The sequence below is a fragment of the Mirounga angustirostris genome, unplaced genomic scaffold (assembly GCF_029215605.1).
Source record: "Mirounga angustirostris isolate CCGP_5_RB_7025 unplaced genomic scaffold, mMirAng1.0.hap1 SCAF_4, whole genome shotgun sequence".
Taxonomy (NCBI): domain Eukaryota; kingdom Metazoa; phylum Chordata; class Mammalia; order Carnivora; family Phocidae; genus Mirounga; species Mirounga angustirostris.
The window spans coordinates 155152375-155170891 of NW_026991712.1; the positions used below are offsets into that span (position 1 = coordinate 155152375).

Below are 18517 nucleotides of genomic sequence, written 5' to 3' on the forward strand. Positions count from 1 at the left end.
TTTGACAAATCTGTGTACTACATTTATGATGAAATGAAATAGCAGAATATATAGGTAGAAATTTGTTTTAAAAATATTAAGTAGCAGGCGCCTGGGTGGCTCAGTCGGTTAAGCAGCTGCCTTCGGCTCAGGTCATGATCCCAGGGTTCTGGGAGCGAGTCCCGCATCAGGCTCCTTGCTCAGCAGAGAACCTGCTTCTCCCTCTGCCTGCCTGCTACTCCCCCTGCTTATGCTCTCTCTCTCTCACTCTCTCTGTGTCAAATAAATAAAGTCTTTAAAAAAAAAAAAATTAAGTAGCCTTTCTTAGCCACTCACATTTTAACACTTTCTAGTCTAAGTTCCCTCTATGTTTCAGAATAGGGCCTGGCTGAGCATAGAGTAAGTGCTCAGTAAATGTCTGATAAATAAATTGTTGCGAGTGATAATCCAGTTTCTGCCTGAGCACTTCTTACGATGGGAAACTCATTGCCTTACAAAATTATTCTTTTTGACTAGCTCTGATTGACAGAAATAAGTTAATATGGAAACCAAAAATACTTTTCTTCATGTTTTACCTACTTGTTTGTAGTTTGGTCCTGGGCTCTTCAGGTAAAATTTCATTCTTCCTTAGACTTCCAAGTATTTAAAGAGTGCTATTATCTCTTCCTTAGCCCCACCCCATAATCCTTGTCCTGCCCACTGTCTCCCCCCGCCCCCCACCACAATCTTTTCTCTACTAAACAACTTCTCCTCTTTCAGCTGTCATGTTTCTAGCTCTTTCTCCATCTTAATCATCTTCTTATTGATACTTTTTTAGTTTATCAAGGTTACTCTTAAAATATGATACTCCAGTTGATAGCTAGTACCGATAGGATTGGTACTAGACAGACCAAAATTTAGAAGTATCTAAGATCTAAATTTAGGTGTTTTTGGTACCTAATACTGTAGACTAGAAACTCCCTTAAATGGGTCTTCAAACTAGCAAAGCTGTATTTCTTTAAACACTATTCACAAATAAAGATTATTTATTTATATGAATAGTCATTAAGGGTTGTTAAATCTTAGGTATTTACCTAACTACTGTAAACTGGTTTCTCTCTTTTTTTTTTAAAGATTTTATTTATTTATTTGAGAGAGAGAATGAGAGAGAGAACATGAGAGGGGTTAGGGTCAGAGGGAGAAGCAGACTCCCTGCCGAGCAGGGAGCCTGATGTGGGACTCGATCCAGGGACTCCAGGATCATGACCTGAGCTGAAGGCAGTCGCTTAACGAACTGAGCCACCCAGGCGCCCAAGTAAACTGGTTTCTTTGTCTGTAAAGTACATATAATAATAGTGCTTATGGCGTAAGGTTCTAAAGATTGGGAATGCATGCAAAGTGTTATCACAATTCCTGGCCAATAGTACACATTCAGTAAATGTTAATTACTATTATTAGTTATTATTGTAATTAATCTGAATTACTAGAAATGCAATCAGAATACCCACCACATGCTCTACGACCCAGCAATTGCACTACTGGGTATTTACCCCAAAGATACAAATGTAGTGATCCGAAGGGGCACATGCACCCTAATGTTTATAGCAGCAACGTCCACAATAGCCAAACTATAGAAAGAGCCTAGATGTCCATCAACAGATGAATGGATAAAGAAGTGGTATATATGTACAATGGAATATTATGCAGCCATCAAAAAATGAAATCTTGCCATTTGCAACGACATGGATGGAACTAGAGGGTATTATGCTAAGCGAAATAAGTCAATCAGAGAAAGACAAGTATCATATGATCTCACTGATACGAGGAATTTGAGAAACAAGACAGAGGATCATAGGGGAAGGGAGGGAAAAATGAAACAAGAGGAAACCAGAGAGGGAGACAAACCATAAGAGACTCTTAATCTCAAACTAAGGGTTGCTTGAGTGGAGGGGGGTGGGAGGGATGGGGTGGCTGGGTGATGGACACTGGGGAGGCTATGTACTATGGTGAGTGCTATGAATTGTGTAAGACTGAAGAAACACAGGCCTGTACCCCTGAAACAAATAATACATTATATGTTAATAAAAAAAAATTTTTTTTAAAGAATACCCACCACATGAGAACATCTCTTTTTACTTCCTTGATTTAGTCATTCATTCATCAGATAGTTACTAAATGCCTATTACGTGCCAGACACTGTGGTAGTTAGGTCTCATATTTCTTATCTATAAAAATGGGAACTAAATAATATTAATAATGGGGCGCCTGGGTGGCTCAGTTGGTTGAACGACTGCCTTCGGCTCAGGTCATGATCCTGGAGTCCCGGGATCGAGTCCCACATCGGGCTCCCTGCTCAGCAGGGAGTCTGCTTCTCCCTCTGACCCTCCCCCTCTCATGTGCTCTCTCTCTCTCATTAATAAATAAAATCTAAAATAAAAAATAAAAAAATAATATTAATAGTAACAATCCCACTCCATGGTATTGTTATAAGAATTAAATGAGTGCTTTTTACATACTTTAGGTTGTATAGTATTGTTTACTAATTAGATTGGTCTCCCGAGGGATGGGCATTATATTCATCCTTTTATTTTCTAGTACTGTAGCAAAGTGACTGCTTTATAGGATTTTGTAACCATATAAAATCATCAGATTATGTGAAAATACTTTTCAAACTGTAAAGGGATGTATAAATTAAGATCATTAATTCCACAGTCATGGAAATAGACAATGTGGTAGTTCTCAGACTCTGTTCCTTAGAGCCCAGGATTCCAGTGGTGCCTCAGATTGGGCAGCAATAAGGCACACACAAAGGGAGGTAGATATTCCAGACCTCCCGAGCACAGTTTAGTTAGAACAGCCCTATTTATTTTACTTATTCTGCTGCTATAAAAAAGGTTTGAGGGCGCCTGGGTGGCTCAGATGGTTAAGCATCTGCCTTCGGCTCAGGTCATGATCCCAAGGTCCTGGGATCGAGTCCCACATCGGGCTCCCGGCTCAGCGGGGAGCCTGCTTCTCCCTCTGACCCTCTCCCCTCTCATGCTGTTTCTCTCTCGCTCGCTTTCTAAAAAATAAATAAATAAAATCTTTAAAAAAAAAAAAAAAGGTTTGAAAACAAGTGTCCAATTTGTGTGTGCTGCCAAGCCATTGTAAGTTTATCCTGTGATGATTTGTGTGATCCATTGTCTTTTGTGATATTGACTTTCCCCTTCTCCATTTGACAGACAGATGTGCTAGTCCTGAGCTGTGATCTCATAACAGATGTTGCCTTACATGAAGTTGTGGACCTGTTCAGAGCTCATGATGCATCACTTGCCATGTTAATGAGAAAAGGCCAAGATGGCTTAGAACAAGTTCCAGGTCAAAAGGTGGGGAAAAAACCAGGTAAGGAGTTTGATTTATTTGTATGTTGAGTTTTTATAATAATAATAATTATTATTATTTATTATTATTATCATTCATGCTTTCACTTAAGAAACATTTACTGAGAAGTGACTGCACTGTAGGCATTGTGCTAAGGGCTGATGGCATAAAGTCAAATAAGACTCAGTTCCCTGACTTGAAGAGGCTAAGAGCTATTGATTAGATTCTATAAAGTCCAAGACGCTTTTGTATGCAAAGAGGAGCGCTCAGAACCATTTGCAATTTAAGATCAAATTTTAGGTAACCTTTAAGCGATTAAAATGACTATTACAAGGGTAGAATGGTTGATTCTTTTGAAAGTTTCAATCACCCTAAATAGCCAATAAACAAGATAGTTGTTAACCATGCTTTTTCTTCTTAGGATTACAACGTACTTATCTTGGTATTTCCCTAGGATTCTAGTAGTAGGTTATTATTTGTTTTAATTGTCAGAGAGTGATAGTAATCTTGTCAGACCAAAAAGAAAAGGAATAATACTCTAGTCCAACCAAGATTATAGAATTTGGTTATTGACCTGTTGTTGATTTTTGGTTAAGGTACAGTTCCTGATTGCTTTTCCCAGAGTAGTTCAAGCCTGAGGCACCAATCCTATGACTGTGCTGCTTTTAATAACTGAACTAATGACCAGAAAGCTTTGTAAGATCACACCTTTTATATAGATTTTAGTATTTCCTGGAATGATGTATTTTTTTTCCCCTGGAATGATGTGTTTTTTAGGTTTTGCTTGGCCAACATTATATAACCCGTTGTCCTGTAATTATTATTTATTGATGTAGTCTGTTACAATTATTAGAAGCTATGTATGGTTTATTAGTATCTCCTGGTTTTAATAGAGGCACCTAGAGCATTTCATTCCTAGGATTTGAGTGAACTAGTTTATATTTTTAGCTTTTTTTCCTTAGAGCATTTGGTTAATTTATAATTTTGGATTATAGCATTAAAACTTTTTAAATTGCTTTTTGTGTTCAAGTTGATCACCAGTGTGGATTAATTGTTAGGTCCTCTTTCTACCTTATCACTATCTATGATCCTCATGTTGATCTATCCTTTTGTTCTTGATGTAGTTTCTACTTTTGCAAGGTCTGGTTTGCTTTTTCACAATTCCCTGCATTCAGCCTTTTCTACCTTATAAACAGGTGTATATTTTATAAATATGGATTTCTTGTTTCTTTTTTCATACTCCTCTACTTAAAACAGTTTAAAAAATCAAATGCCTAGAGTTACTCTTCTTGGTATTAGAATTTTTTTAGTATATTTCATATTAGCTTTTACCTCTTAAGTATCATTATAAATGTATAGCTTTTCACAATTTTAAATTAGCTGTAAGTATTATCTGTCTACCCATCCATTTAAAACTGTTTGATGCTTAAATTGTCACACCTTGGCCACTGAAAGTTCGTATAAGCTGGCTTGTCTCTCTTTGAAAACATATGATGTATACAGGTAACCTGCTGTTGAGCTGGAGTGTGAGTATGGAGGACAGGGAAGCAGGAAATGGGACTGGAGAGGATACAGGGATCAGACTAAAGAGTTTGAACTTTACCCTCAAAAGAGTGGGGAGTTGTTGAGGAATTTTAAACAAGAGAATGTCATGATCAGATTTGTGTTATAGAAAGATTTTCCATTCTTAACATGAAATTTTGAATTTCTCAATATCGGTATTTTGTTATATTTGAAGGCTAAGTTTCACCTAGAAAACTAAGGGGGGGTTGTTTTTTTAAGCAAGAGAGTGGGGTGGGGGGAGCTGGTGGAGGGGGAGGAGAGGGAGAAAGAGAGAGAGACTCTTAAGCAGGCTCCGGGCCCAGCATGGAGCCTGATGTGAGACTTGATCTCACAACACTGAGATCATGACCTGAGCCGAAATCGAGACTCCGACACTTAACCGACTGGGCCACCCAGGCGCCACCAGATAACTGAGTTTTAAATTCCTCCCATGGAATGCTATACATTTCAATGATAAGCATTTTTTTTTTTTTTTTTAAGAATCCTAAATTGGGGCACCTGGGTGGCTCAATTGTTAAGCATCTGCCTTCGGCTCAGGTCATGATCCCAGGGTCCTGGGATCGAGCCCCGCATCGGGCTCCCTACTCAGCAGGAAGCCTGCTTCTCCCTCTCCCACTCCCCCTGCTTGTGTTCCCTCTCTCGCTGTGTCTCTCTCTGTCAAATAAATAAATAAAATCTTTAAAAAAAAAAAAAAAAGAATCCTGAATTTCTCAGATTGTATATTTGGTCTGCCTGTTGGCTGCTATTATGTGCCAGAACAACCAGCAGTCCCCTCTTTTCCAGGTTTTGTTTAATAGAGCGGATCTCCTGTGTCCAAGTTTCCCGGTGGTGTTCTTACGGACTTATAGGAGAATGGCTGTTGGCTAGATGTTTCAGGAGCCATCTTTCCCCTTCTTGCTACTTCCGTCTCAGAAGATTTGTAGATGTAGATTCTGAGGAGGGCAGGAAAAAATTCATGTTTGGATTTTTTGGACTGTTGTTTGTTTGTTTTTTCCCTGCTCCAGGCTTTTATACATGTTGTTCTCTGCCCAAATTGCTCTCCATCCCCTCTCCCCACAACACATGTGCTCTAAATTTAGCTTAGCCTTCAAGTTCTTTTCTGAGAAGGGCCTTCCTTGACCCTCTAATATGCAGTTATACCCCCTTATTTGCCTACATATGGCGGCACTACTCTCTTATTTACTCTCTCCTCTCCTCGGCCATAAGCTCTTTGAGACCTGGGATCATCATATTCTGTTTTGTTCATTTTATCCCCAGCATTTGGCCCAGTTATGGCCCATGGTAAGAAGTCAGTACATATTATTGAATGGTTGAGGAGCTGACCTATAAAGGCAGCTCTTACTATCCCCGCCCAGGTAAGAGAAAGTAGATTCAACTTTTCTTTAGCTCATCCAGTTCTCAGACTCCTCTCCAGTTCTTAGAGTTATATAGCCTTGGTCCAGGCTCGATTCAGTAAATATCAGTGTGCTTAAGAATCACACAAGTGAGGGCGCCTGGGTGGCTCAGTTGGTTAAGCGACTGCCTTCGGCTCAGGTCATGATCCTGGAGTCCCTGGATCGAGTCCCGCATCGGGCTTCCTGCTCGGCAGGGAGTCTGCTTCTCCCTCTAACCCTACCCCCTCTCATGTGCTCTCTCTCATTCTCTCTCTCTCAAATAAATAAATAAAATCTTTAAAAAAAAAAAAAAAAAGAATCACACAAGTGAGGGGTGCCTGGGTGGCTCAGTCGGTTAAGCATCTGCCTTCAGCTCGGGTCATGATCCCAGGGTCCTGGGATCGAGCCCCACATCGGGTTCCCTGCTCCGCGGGAAGCCTGCTTCTCCCTCTCACACTCCCCTGCTTGTGTTCCCTCTCTCTCTCTGTCAAATAAATAAATAAAATCTTTAAAAAAAAAAAAAAAAAGAATCACACAAGTGAAAGCTGTCACTTGGCTGTCACCTTTCAATCAGCTTAGGTCCCTGTGCACTAACAGGTAGGCATTCTGAGCCTATATTTCTTTTGCTTCAGCTTTCTTTATTTCTCAAAGCTGTACTACAAGAAAACTTCTCCTGCTTGGGTTTCTGTTTTATCTCTTTTCTCAATCTCCAACCCCCCCCCCCTTTTTTTCCTAATTAACAGAAGTGACTTGAAATCCCAGCATACTCAAAACCGAAATTCTTGTGACTGAGGAAATAGCCTATAGAAGTAGATTCAAATATCCTAGAATTTATAAGTCACAGTGTGAGAAGCACAATAATAGGAGCATATGCAAAATACAGGGAGCAATTTAATGTCCTAATTATGGGGAAATATATTTAAAGGCACAATATTTAAAAAGAAGGAGGTGAACAATTTACTGATATGCAGACAGGGTGGTTGGTATGAGATCAGATCCCTGACTTACAAATGCATTAAATGTTGATGTAGTCACTGAATTTAAAACATACTATAGATAAAGTTTATGATAAGCCTTATATGGGAAATAAAGATAATCTAGATTTGCTCTCAAACTAAAACCCAGTCAATGGACTGAAACTAATCTTACACTATATGTTAACTAACTGGAATTTATTTTTTTCTTTAAAGATTTTATTTATTTATTTGAGAGAGAGACAGAGAGCATGAGCAGGGGGGAGGAGGCAAAGGGAGAGGGAGAAGCAGACTCCCTGCTGAGCAGGAAGCCCTATACAGGGTGATCCCAGGACCCAGAGGTCATGACCTGAGCCGAAGATAGACGCTTAACTGACTGAGCCACCCAGATGCCCCACTAACTGGAATGTAAATAAAAACATGAAACTAAAAAAATTTTTAATAATTATGAAATAAAATAAAATCCAGTGAATGGGGCTAGGTAGTTTTGTTATTTATCAAGTTTTATATCCATTTATGGCCTACTAGCATTTTGTAGATAGTTGCTCAGAATCAAATCATTGGTAAGTGGTAGAATCTGAACTTGAACCTACGCTTTCTGACTCCATAGCCTGAGCTTTCTTTTTCTTTCCTTTTTTGAATTTAGTTTTTATTTTCATCAAAGTTTTATATGTTCATAATTTAAAGAATGATGGAATTATCCAGGGTATATTATAATAAATAGCAGTCCTTCACCATGTCTGTCCTCACCTTACTCAGAGGTAACCACTTTCAACCTATTTAGGTCATTTTTTTTTTCACATTTAACTTCACATCTCCAAAGGACATGCTTCTGTTTGCTATGTCTTGGTATTTTTAGTTTTAGGAATTATTTACTTCCTACTATAGAACTTAAAGATTTAGTTCTGTTTTACCACATCCTCTACCCCCACCACATACATGCAAACTCCCAGTTTCCCAATTTATTGCAGTGCTTATTAATGAATATTTAATGTTTACATTACTGTAACTGTTTAAATGTTATTCACAAGAGGCGGCTGGATGGCTCAGTCTGTTAAGCGTCTGCCTTTGGCTCAGGTCATGATCCCAGGGTCCTGGGATCAAGCCTTGTATTGGGCTACCTGCTCAGTGGAGAGCTTACTTTTCCCTCTCCCTGTTCCTCCCCACCGCTTGTGCTCCCTCTCTCTTTCTCTCTCAAATAAATAAAATCTTTTAAAAAAATTAAAATAAATGATATTCACAGCTGAACCTTGTATATGATTACTTTTCTCTTTCCTCTTTTTTATTTTCCTAAAAATTGTCTTGTTTTTTCATTTGCTTAGTATTTCATTTTCTATGTATTTATTACTAATTCAACCTTAGCCCCCCTTTGTGAATTTCTTCTCATTACTTTCCAACACTTTAAGTGTTCTCTCAGTTTCAAACTCTTGAAGATATCTCTCCTAGAACTTTTCTGGATTAGTCGCTCTTCTGTAGAACTGTCATTTTAGATTCACCCTTCACTCTCATAATTTTCCTCTTAGTTTATACTCACTTTTTTCTGGAACATATTCTCTGGTAGCCTTCTGAGATGGGGTTCATGAACAGTAAATTTTTTGAACTTTTGCATGTCATTATTCTGTCCCAATGGTTGTTTGATATTTTGGCTAGGTATAATCTTCTCTTGGAAATTATGTCCCTTTGGGGCACCTGGGTGGTTTAATCAGTTAAGTGTCTACCTTCAGCTCAGGTCATGATCCTGGAGTCCAGGGATTGAGCTATGCACCGGGCTTATCTGCTTCTCCCTCTGCCTCTCCCCCCACTCGTGTTTTCTCTCTCAACTCGCGCTCTCTCTCTCTCTCAAATAAATAAATAAAATCTTTTTTTTAAAAAAAGGAAATCATATCCCCTCAAAATGCTGAAGGTATTATCTCACTGTCTTCTAGCTTTTCTGTTAAGTCTAACACCATTCTGATTCTTCATTCTCTGCATGAAAACTTTCCCCCCCCTTTTGGGAAGCTTCTAGGATCTTTCTCTTTCCAAAGTTATAAAATTTCACACTGATTGTCTTCGGTACAGTCTAATGTCATCCCCTGTGTTGGATGCTAATGGGCCTTTCGATCTGAAAAGTCAAGTCCTCAGTTCTGAAAATTTTCTCAAACTAATCTTTTTTAACTCACCAGCAAACTTAAACTTTAAAATAACTTCTACTAGTGTGATCTCCACCCCCCTCCCCAAATTGTTGTTGTTCCTGTTTTTTGTTTTTTGTTTTTGTTTTTAAGATTTTATTTATTTATTTGAGAGAGAGTGAGAGAGAGAAAACACGAGAGGGGGGGAGGGTCAGAGGGAGAAGCAGACTTCCCACTGAGCAGGGAGCACAGTACGGGGCTCAATCCCAGGACCCTGGCATCATGACCTGAGCTAAAGGCAGACACTTAAGGGACTGAGCCACCCAGGCACCCCAGTGTCTGACTCTTGATCTCAGCTCAGGTCTCAAATCTCAGGGTGATGAGTTCAAGCCCCATATTGGGCTCCATGCTGAGCATGGAGCCTACATTTAAAAAAAAAAAAATGGCTATTACCAAAAAGATTAAAAATAACAAATGTTGGTGAGGATATGTAGAAAAGGGAACTCTCATGTACTGTTTGGGAATGTAAGTTGGTGCAGTCACTTTGGAAAATGGTATGGAAGTTCCTTAAAAAATTAAAAATAGAATTACCATATGATCCAATAATTCCACTTCTGAGTTTTCTCCAAAGAAAATGAAAACACTAATTCAAAAAGATATATGCAACCCCTTGTTCATTGGAGCATTATTTATAGTGGCCAAGATATGGAAACAACCTAAGTGTCCTTCAGTACATGAATGGATAAAGAAATTGTGTTATCTGTACACAATGGAATACTATTCAGCCATAAAAAAGAATGAAATCTTGCCATTTGCAACAACATGGATGGACCTCAAGGATATTATGCTAAGTGAAATAAGTCAGACAGAAAGACAGATACCATATGATCTCTTTTACATGTGCAATCTAAAAAAAAAATTGGGGGTGCCTGGGTGGCTCAGTCGTTAGGCGTCTGCCTTCAGCTCAGGTCATGGTCCCAAGGTCCTGGGATCGAGCCCTGCATCGGGCTCCCTGCTCAGCGGGAAGCCTGCTTCTCCCTCTGCTACTCCCCCTGCTTGTGTTCCCTCCCTCTGTGTCTCTCTCTGTCAAATAAATAAATAAAATCTTAAAAAAATAAAATAAAATATAAATAAATAAATAAATAAAATTTAAACTAAGCTCATAGAGGGACACCTGGGTGGCTCAGTTAGTTAAGCATCTGCCTTCAGCTCAGGTCATGATCCCAGGGTCCTGAAATTGAGTCCCGCATTGGGCTCCCTGCTCAGCGGGGAGCCTGCTTCTCCCCCTGCTTGTGCTCTCTCTCTCTCTGACAAATAAATAAATAAAATCTTTAAAAAAACAAAACAACAAAAAAACTAAGCTCATAGATACAGAGAACAGATTGGTGGTTTCCAGAGATAGGGAGTGGGGGATGGGAGAAATGGGTGAACTGCTTTTGTTTTATTTTGTTTTAGTTTAAATAAATTGAATTTTTTAGGGATGCCTGGGTGACTCATTTGGTTAAGCATTTGCCTTCGGCTCAGGTCATGATCCCGGGTCCCAGGATCGAGCCTGTTTCTCCTCTTGCCCCTCCGCCTGCTTGTGTGCTCTCTCTCTCTCTCTCTCAAATAAATAAATAAAATCTTTTAAAAAATAAAATAAATTGCATTTTTAGAAATGTAAAGTTAAAACCTGCAAAAAAAAAATAGCATGATGTGTGTAATCTTCTGCTTGTTCAGGATTCTTTAGGTTGGCAGTTTGGCCTATTGTAACTGAGTTGGCTCATTTCTGTTCAAGTGATTATCAGCTAGTGTATGTTATCTGCTGCTGCCAGTGTATAAATCATTGTTGTGTAAACAAATTACCATAAACTTAACATCCTAAAACAATACCGTGGGTCAGGACTCCAGGCATTACTTAGTTGGGCCCTCTGATTCAGAGTCTATTACAAGGTTGAAATCAAGGGTTGAGGTTTCATCTGAAGGCTCAGCTAGGAAAGAATTTGCTTCTAAGCTAACTTGTTTATTGGCAGAAATTCAGTTCCCTAAGGACTGTTGGACTGAGAGCCTCAGTTTCTAATTGGCTGTTGGCCAGAGACTGCCCTCATTTCTTTATCACTTGGGCCTCTTCAACAGAACAACTTGCTTCACCAAAGCCAGCAAGGGAAAGAATCTTCTAGCAAGACAGAAATTACAAAGGTGACTGAATCACAAAAGTAGTATCTTATCACTTTGCCACATTTTTTGGTTAGAAGCAAGTTGCTAGGCCAACCCATATTCAGTGAGAGGGGCTACAGAACGGTGTGAATACCAAGAGGCAATTAGCGTTCTTAGAGACTACCTACCACAGTTGAGCTCATGAATATGTCTAGGACCTCAGCTGTGATAGTTGAGTTTCTCTTTCCATCTAGTCTATTAACATACTGGAAGCCCAAACTTGTTCACATGACAGCAGCAGGTTCTAAAAGAGTAAGAGAAGAAACTACAAACAAGGTCTCTTGCAGCTAAGCTTGGAACTCAGACTGTATCACTTTCATTGCATTCTTTAAAGCTAGTTGCTAGGCCAGCCTGGATATAAAGGATGGGGACCTAGACCTTACCTCTTTTTTCTTTTCCTCCCATGAGCACTTTTTTTTTCCTTCAATTTTCTTTATGGTAATAAAATACACATAAAATTTACCATCTTTTTTAAGTGTAGAGTTCAGTGCTGTTAAATACATTTATAATGTTGTGCAACCATCACCACCATCCATCTCCATAACTCTTTTCATCTTGTGAAACTGGAACTCAATAACTCCCTATTTCCCCTTCCCGTAGCCCCCGAAAACCAGCATGATACTTTCTGTCTCTATGATTTTGACTACTTAAAGTACCATATATAAGTGGAATCATACAGTATTTGTCTTTTTGTCACTGGCTTATTTCACATAATATAATGTCCTCAAGGTTCATCTGTGTTTAGCATATTGCAGAATTTCCTTCATTTTTAAGGCTGAATATTTTCTTGTATGCATATATTGCATTTTGCTTATCCATTACTCCATCAGTGGACACTTGGGTTGTTTTCACATTTTAGCTATTGTGAATAATGCTTTTATGAACAGGGCTGTACACATGTCTCTGTGAAACCCTACCTCTAATTCTTTGGAGTGGTATATCCAGAAGTAGAATTGCTGAATCATGTGGTAATTCTATTTTTAATTTTTTGAGGAACCACCATACTATTTTATATGGTAGCTATACCATTTTACATTCTAGACCTTACCTCTTGAAGGGAAGAACAACAAATTTGTAACCCTTTTAAATCTACTATATACATTTTTTTCCATAATTGAAGTATTTTTATTCTATGTACAATGAGTTGGCATTAAGGGAGGTATCTTGGCTATCTACAGTTAACAATGAGTTGGCATTAAGGGAGGTACCTTGGATATCTACATTTAAGAATGGATGTCCCATTCAGGGAAGTTCACTTAATCCAACTTAATGAAGCCTATATCCTTTGCATACTGACAGAAACACTGGCTGCATATATTGAGACCAAATTTCAGGATCAGACCATGCTGGTTTGAGCAGCCATGGTGAAAACAAGAACCCTGACCACATTTCCTCAAATGGCTCCAGTAGAGCTGCTGGTGACCTGTCTTGCTCTCTCAGCTGCAACGAGGCAAAAGGACTACTATATACATTTTTAGTTTTGATTTGCTAATATTTTATTTAGGATCCTTGTACTTATATAATAAATGAATATGCCTTCCTCATAATATTTTTGTCTGGTCTTGGCATCAGGATCATGCTAGCCTTATAAAATGAGTTGAAATTCCCTACTATAAACATAATGCCTGTCATAGGGGAGGTGCACAAGTACATTTATTAGTTGAATGAATGAATGGATAAGTAAATGACTATAGAGAAGACAGAAGGGTCAGTCAGACTAGTAAAAATCAACTAGAAAAAAAAATGTGAGTAGTTGACAGAATTTTTTTTAATGGAAATTCATAGTTTTAACTGTTTTCTTAATCTCATTTGTGTAGTCTTCTTAGGGTAGACATTCTGATGTTAACCTGCTCTGCTCCCAAAGTAGAATTTACTTTGTTAGAACAGAAAGAAACCTTTCCCAAGTTCCTATAATTTGTAGCATATTCTGAGGTCCTAGTTACTATGGTAGCTACAAGGAAGCAAATTCAAGGAGGGGACCCTGAGAGTGAGGAATGTGAGTAAAGAGCACATAGCTGAACATTGGACTTGGAAATCACTGCTCCCAGGACATTCAGTAATTCAAGGTTTTGTGGGCTGAAGGACTTGGATAGAGTAAGCACTCCAAATTATATCCAAAAATAACATCTATGTGTTTCTTTTTAAAATATTGGCTCATAATCAGACTGTTGCAGACTGTTACATTCTCAAGTTTCCTTGTAATGGATGAATTGATATATGTCATATCTACTGTGTGGCATTTGAAATTCTCTGCAAAATTTGCTTTAAATGAAATTTCCTGTAAAATTTACCTTCAAATTGGCATTATTTACGCTTCCTTCTTTAGAGTTCACTAATTTCAGTTATTGAAAAGAAACAACATACAACTTTTTTTTTTAAGTTTGTTTATTTATTTAAGTAATCTCTACATCTAGTGTGGGGCTCAAATTCATGACCATGAGATCAAGAGTCACATACTCTTCTGACTGAGCCAGCTGTGTGCCCCAACATATAACTTTTTATGATAGTTTTTCCCTATTTAGATTCAGACACTGCATGTGAATAGATGACCAGAAACCGTCTGAAGGAAAGAATGCTTTCAAGCACCTGGGCTAAACACATTATACACTTGAGTAATACATTACGTTCTAGGTATAAAGACAGCTTCAGCCAACAGTGAAACATGTTCAGTTATGTAGTAGCTGTTGTCTATCAGTAGGAGGCAGAAAAATTCATCTTTTTTTTTTTTTAAACATTTTATTTATTCATTTGACAGAGAGAGAGATAGCGAGAGCAGGAACACAGGCAGGGGAGCGGGAGAGAGAGAGAAGCAGGCTTCCCGCGGAGCAGGGAACCCGACGCGGGGCTCGATCCCAGGACCCTGGGATCATGACCTGAGCCGAAGGCAGACGCTTAACGACTGAGCCACCCAGGTGCCCCGAAAAATTAATCTTTAGAAATATTTTTCTTAGTTGGTTAAGCGTCGGACTCTTAATCTCAGCTCAGGTCTTGATCTCAGGGTCATGAGTTCAAGCCCCGTGTTGGGCTCCACACTGGGTGTGGAGCCTGCTTAAGAAAAGAAAGGAAGAAAAAAGAAATATTATTGTTCTAGAGCTCAACTTTTTTTTTTCTCTCTTTTTTGAAGAGATATTAAATCCTTTATTTGATTGTTGTGAGGATCAAATGAGAGCATGTATTTTGTTTAATTTTTTAAACGTAAACATTTAATGTTTGAGTTAAGCCCTTATACCATTATAAGAGCTTTACAAATATTAATGGATTTAGTCCTCATAACAACCCTGGGTGAGGTGGGCACTATTATGATACCCATTTTGCAGATGAAACTGAGGAATAGAAAAGTAACTTGCTCAAAGACATATAGCTGGTAAGTGGGATTTATACCCAGGTGGTTAGGCCTCAGAGGCCCTCTTCTTTATCATGATGCTATGCTGCCTCTATGTGAACATGCTTTTGTAAGCTATAGACAGATACTGTACAGACATTAGTAGGAGTTTTTATTAAGTGCCTGACACTGTACTAGATGTTATAAGAGATATAAAGGAATCACAAGCCTGCCTTTGAAGAATTTATAATCTGGTTGGCAGAAAGAAATATAACACAGAAAACAGCAATAATATGACAGCCTGTATCATCACCGTCTACCAGAGAACTCTCTACATTAGTAAATATACACCTTGTTTTCTTTCAATGCTCTCTTATACAGCATAAAATCTAATGCATAATAGACATATAGTTAATGTTGATTAATGTACATGTCTTTATTTAATGTTATTCCCATTTCCATAGTGAGCAGAGCTAGGGTATTTTTTTTTTTTTTTTAAGATTTCATTTATTTGAGAGAGAGAGCATGAGAGGGGGAGGGTCAGAGGGAGAAGCAGACTCACTGCTGAGCAGGGAGCCCAATGCAGGACTCGATCCCGGGACTCCAGGATCATGACCTGAGCTGAAGGCAGTCGCTTAACCAACTGAGCCACCCAGGTGCCCCAGAACTAGGGTATTATTTGCAGAGAAAGAATTCCTTGTTATACTTTCCTTCTGTGCCATGTAATGGGTTTATGGATCATCCACTTATTCGCCTTTTTATTTTTAATTTTTATTTACTTATATTTGACAAATAAAAATTATATATATTTAAAGTGTACAGTGATGTTTTGATATATGTAGACGTGATTGTGAAATGATTACCACAGTCAAACTAATTAACATATCTACCACCTCCTTAATTCTTAGTTTTTGAGATAATTTCACATTTATAGAGTGATTACAAGAATAGTAGAGAACTTATATATCCTTTACCCAGATTCCCCAAATGTTAACGTTTGTTCTATCATTCTCTTGTATAATATGTATACACAATATATTACATATCCTATTATTATATTTCTCAGCTATTTGAGAATAAGTTGCAGATATGATTACCTTTACCTTTAACTACATCAGTGTGTATCCTGCACCCCACCCCTCACTGCTACCCAATAAAGGACAGTCTGTTAAAACAGGAAATTACACTGCTACAATACTTTAATCTACAGATCTTATTCAGACTTCACCAGTTAACCTAATAATATCCTTTAGAACAATACAAAAACATTTTGACTACCCATGTTTTAAACATTGTGGTAAGTATATGCTATATGACAATCCTGAATTTAGTTCCAAGAGAATTGTGAGCAGGTGCCCTGTCTCCCTGACTTAGTCATGCAGGCAGGGGCAAATGGCTTTGTTTGATTTCCCTTCTTTTGTATGATTCAGTGGAGCAGCGTGACTTCATTGGAGTGGACAGCACAGGAAAGAGGCTGCTCTTCATGGCTAATGAAGCGGACTTGGATGAAGAGCTGGTCATTAAGGGATCCATCCTGCAGAAGTAAGCCCTAGGGTTTTTCTTTCTGGCAATTCTCCTTGTCTTAAAACAAAATAAAACCACCCAGTGGATGGGAAAGGGGGAATGAAAACTAGATTATACTGTGTGAAATTGACAAAAGTATGTGACTGTTTTCCCATGAGGCGAATGAAGGCTTTTCTTCACTGCACAAGCTTAGCTTTTCCCTGTGTCTTTTCTTGCCAAGGTAGAGTCAAATCCTGCATAGCAGTAGGGCAAAGCAGCTGTGGGGAGAAGAGGGAACAGGACTGTCTTTCTAACAGTGTTCTAGAACTTCCTTTTCTTTTTTTTAATGGTGGTAAGCACACAACATAAAATTTACCATCTTAACCACTTCTAAGTGTACAGTTTACTAGTGTTAAACATATTCACATTGTTGTGAAACAGATCTCCAGAACTTTTTCATTTGGCAGAACTGAAGTTTTGCATCTGTTAAACAACAACTCTTCTCTTTTTCCTGTCCCCAGCTCCTGGTTACCACCATTTGACTTTTGTTTCTATGAATTTGACTACTTTAGATACCTCAGATAAGTGGAATTATGCAGTATTTGGCCTTTGTTGACTGGCTTATTTCACTGTATAATATCCTCAGGGTTCATCCATGTTGTAGCATGTGTCAGAATTTCCTTCCTTTTTAAGGCTACATAATATTCCATTGTGTGGGCCACATTTTTAAAAATTTATTCATCTGTCAGCAGACATTTGGGTTGCTTCTACCTCTTGGCTATTGTGAATAATGCTGCAGTGAACATAGGTGTGCACATATCCCTTTGAGATCCTGCTTTGAATTCTTCTGGATATATACCCAGAAGTGGGATTGCTGGATTCTATGACAGTTCTATTTTTAATTTTTGGAGAAACCTCTATAGTGTTTCCCATAGTAACTGTGCCATTTTACAATTACAGGCGCCCAATAAATAAAATCTTTTTAATAAATAAATAAAACTGACAGAAATTTCAATAATGGCCAAGTAAGATAATTAAATATAATAAAGCTTAAAAACTGGTGGTCAAGGAAAGAAACAGGATTCTGATGAGAAACAGAAAGGAATAGGGGGGGCGCCTGGGTGGCTCAGTTGGTTAAGCGACTGCCTTCGGCTCAGGTCATGATCCTGGAGTCCCGGGATCGAGTCCCGCATCGGGCTCCCTGCTCGGCAGGGGGTCTGCTTCTCCCTCTGACCCTCCCCCCTCTCATGTGCTCTCTCCCATTCTCTCTCTCTCTCAAATAAATAAATAAATAAATAAAAATCTTTAAAAAAAAAAAAAAAGAAAGGAATAGGGGCACCTCAGTGGCTCGGTCAGTTAAGCATCTGGCCTTTGGCTCAGGTTATGATCCCAGGGTCCTGCTTCTCCCTCTGCACCTCCCCCTGCTTGTGCTCTCTCCCTCTCAAATAAACAAATAAAATCTTTAAAAAAAAAAAAAGAAGAAAGAAAGAAAAAGAAAGGAATAAAGGTCGGCTCCCAACTCCACCCCATCACCACTCCCCAGAAGCCATACTGATGTATTAATGAAATCTGCAAATTCTCACTAATAGCTCCAAAGCTGGAAAGAAGCAAACTGAGCACATATCTCCACTTCTGTCTAATTCTGACTGAGAAGCAGTGGGAACCACTACTTTCAAGTAAATGATGAAGCAGGGAAAATGAACAATGAGGCAGACTCTTTAACGGAAACAAAAGGTCAAGCCTAAAAATGAATAGGTGAAGTAATATAAAGCTGGAAACTATTCCTCTGTAGGAATAGACTATACCCCTTAATTATGTGGAATGAAACAGAATATTTAACAGAATCTCAGGAAAGAAAAATATTTTAACAAAGATTCTGCAGTACCTTAGCTGTGTTCCCTTTGTTCCTTCTATCCCTCTGACTCACATCATTCCCTGAAGCCACAGAAAAGTACACAGAATACAAAAGAACCAGCACTACTGTGCATTTGCCCAAAGAAAACAATAACAATAATTTGAAAAGATATGTGCATTTATGTTTATTGCAGCATTATTTACAGTAGATATGGAAGCAACCTGTGTCCATTGGTAGATGAATGGATAAAGAAGATGTGATGTGGGGCGCCTGGGTGGCTCAGTTGGTTAGGCGACTGCCTTCGG

The 18517-nt window shown here is 38.6% G+C and overlaps 2 protein-coding genes across 5 annotated transcripts in view; one reads left to right on the plus strand and one right to left on the minus strand.

Moving 5' to 3' along the window:
* EIF2B3 (eukaryotic translation initiation factor 2B subunit gamma) overlaps nucleotides 1–18517 on the plus strand; it is a 131165-nt gene that overhangs the window by 39698 nt on the left and 72950 nt on the right. For all 4 annotated transcript variants that reach the window (XM_045897832.3, XM_045897831.3, XM_064589268.1 and 1 more), the window contains exons 4-5: nucleotides 3180–3339; nucleotides 16285–16396. In XM_045897832.3, the coding sequence (XP_045753788.1) occupies nucleotides 3180–3339; nucleotides 16285–16396 (272 nt within the window). The remainder of the gene's footprint in view (nucleotides 1–3179; nucleotides 3340–16284; nucleotides 16397–18517) is intronic.
* LOC123858526 (small ribosomal subunit protein uS14-like) lies at nucleotides 11684–14196 on the minus strand. Its single transcript, XM_045895549.2, has 2 exons — nucleotides 14157–14196; nucleotides 11684–12967 (listed from the first exon to the last, which is right to left on the minus strand). The coding sequence occupies exons 1-2, from the start codon at nucleotides 14194–14196 to the stop codon at nucleotides 12789–12791; spliced, it is 219 nt and encodes a 72-aa protein (XP_045751505.1). The 3' UTR covers nucleotides 11684–12788.